This window comes from Camelina sativa, chromosome 20, assembly GCF_000633955.1.
Source record: "Camelina sativa cultivar DH55 chromosome 20, Cs, whole genome shotgun sequence".
Taxonomy (NCBI): domain Eukaryota; kingdom Viridiplantae; phylum Streptophyta; class Magnoliopsida; order Brassicales; family Brassicaceae; genus Camelina; species Camelina sativa.
In genome coordinates this window covers 1,323,844-1,326,019 of record NC_025704.1, presented here as the reverse complement: position 1 = coordinate 1,326,019, position 2,176 = coordinate 1,323,844, and the positions used below count along the sequence as shown (strand labels likewise).

The 2,176-nt window shown below is 38.4% G+C and overlaps 1 protein-coding gene across 3 annotated transcripts in view; it reads left to right on the top strand.

The window, feature by feature from the left end:
* The window catches only part of LOC104768558 (serine/threonine-protein kinase CTR1-like), a 10,925-nt gene that overhangs the window by 7,125 nt on the left and 1,624 nt on the right, over window positions 1–2,176 (top strand). For 2 of the 3 annotated variants that reach the window (XM_010492565.2, XM_019242235.1), the window contains exons 6-13: window positions 33–296; window positions 486–526; window positions 792–860; window positions 941–1,041; window positions 1,131–1,215; window positions 1,327–1,425; window positions 1,675–1,743; window positions 1,857–1,988. In XM_010492565.2, the coding sequence (XP_010490867.1) occupies window positions 33–296; window positions 486–526; window positions 792–860; window positions 941–1,041; window positions 1,131–1,215; window positions 1,327–1,425; window positions 1,675–1,743; window positions 1,857–1,988 (860 nt within the window). Of the gene's footprint in view, window positions 1–32; window positions 297–485; window positions 527–791; window positions 861–940; window positions 1,042–1,130; window positions 1,216–1,326; window positions 1,426–1,674; window positions 1,744–1,856; window positions 1,989–2,091; window position 2,176 lie in introns of all 3 variants that reach the window. The other variant, XM_010492564.2, reaches the window with a different exon arrangement.

Genomic DNA, 2,176 nt, shown 5'->3' with positions numbered 1-2,176 from the left:
TTTCTTATATCTGCTTGTTTGAATGGTTGTAGATGATATGGGATTCTCAATGTTTCATAGGCAATATGATAATCCGGGTGGAGAAAATGACGCATTGGCAGAAAATGGTGGTGGGAGTGCTAATATGCCTCCACAGAACATGATGCGTGCGTCAAATCAAGTAGAAGCAGTACCTATGAATGCCCCGCCAATCAATCAGACAGTTCCGAACAGGGCAAATAGGGAACTTGGACTTGATGGTGATGATATGGACATCCCGTGGTGTGATCTTAATATAAAAGAAAAGATTGGAGCAGGTAATAAATTTACGGAAAAATAGTGACTTGGTCTATGAACGTAAAGAAATGTGAAATTCTTGAGTAGATGGTTTTGCTATGGACTCTGTTCTCGAACTAAATAAGGAAAAAAATGTTTTGCCATCTTAGATTACATTCTTCTCTGTTGCCTTAATCCTTCCACTCTAATTTGAGCTACTGCTCTTTCAGGTTCCTTTGGTACTGTTCACCGTGCTGAGTGGCATGGCTCGGTAAGAACTTTTTTTTCAGAATTTTGCACAGCTAGTTTGTTTTCGCTCTTAAAATTTGGTTGCGACTTTTGGATCTGTTTGGTGTTAAAAAAAGCCAAAATTATATCTGTCCGTTCTGTCATAAATTAAACTTGGGCTTCAAAGTATCCCAATTTAGATACTTGTCTTTATATCATAAATTTATCTTCCTGATTGAGTTTCCCAGTGCTCTCACTAGAAGAATTCTGATTTTGACCATTGCAGTAATATTTTCTACCAATTTCAGGATGTTGCAGTGAAAATTCTCATGGAGCAAGACTTCCATGCTGAGCGCGTCAATGAGTTCTTAAGAGAGGTGCACAACTAAAATTTGCTCGTGATATTGGTAATGGACTTGGTGTATTAATGCCTTCCATGATCTTGATTCGCTGTCAGGTTGCAATAATGAAACGCCTTCGCCACCCTAACATTGTTCTCTTCATGGGTGCGGTCACTCAACCTCCAAATTTGTCAATAGTGACAGAATATTTGTCAAGGTACAGTTACCTGGATTTTGAGGGGTTTATGTGCTGAGTGTAGAATTTTAGCCTACAATGACGCTAATACCATGATATCTTTCAAACAGAGGTAGTTTATACAGACTTTTGCATAAAAGTGGAGCAAGGGAGCAATTAGATGAGAGACGTCGCCTGAGTATGGCATATGATGTGGTATGTTTAATTTCCTTTCGACACATTCCTGTATGGGTGCAAATTAAGTTGATCACCTTCTGATTTTGGTGTTTCTTCACATCGAATATTCTTTCCAACTCTTTGTTGCAGGCTAAAGGAATGAATTATCTTCACAATCGCAATCCGCCTATTGTGCATAGAGATCTGAAATCTCCAAATTTGTTGGTGGACAAAAAATATACAGTCAAGGTTTGAATCTGAATTAGAAATTGTTGTGTCCAGTGCCTTGATTTGATTTCAGTATAATAACATTCCTCTTGTGAGATCTGGTTATATGTATATATTAAAGCATCTTGGGGACACTCTTGGGGACACTGCAGAAAGGCATTAATCTGCTGTAACTTAAACAAGCACAGCAGTCTCAAGCTGTTGTCTTCAAAACAATCTGTCCAGCAAAACATTATTTTTCCAACTCCTCCATTTGTCTTAAAATTTCAGGTTTGTGATTTTGGTCTCTCGCGATTAAAGGCCAGCACGTTTCTTTCATCAAAGTCAGCAGCTGGAACTGTAAGTTCAATTTGATTGAAAGCTAAAACAAGCTAAACTACATTACTCTTATTTGGTCCGAAATAATTATTGTCCAGTGGAAGTTAAATAATTTAATGACTTTGTTGTATCAGCCTGAGTGGATGGCACCAGAAGTCCTGCGAGATGAGCCATCTAATGAAAAGTCAGATGTGTACAGTTTCGGGGTCATCCTGTGGGAGCTTGCTACATTGCAACAACCATGGGGTAATTTAAACCCGGCTCAGGTACTTTTTAACTCTAATTTATTTTGCATTTGAAAGTTGCTCAATTCTGCATTCCATAACATGTTATATGATCATAACAAAAATTAAAGTAAATGATCCATAGGTTGTAGCTGCGGTTGGATTCAAGTGTAAACGACTTGAGATCCCGCGGAATCTGAATCCTCAAGTTGCAGCCATAATCGAGGGCT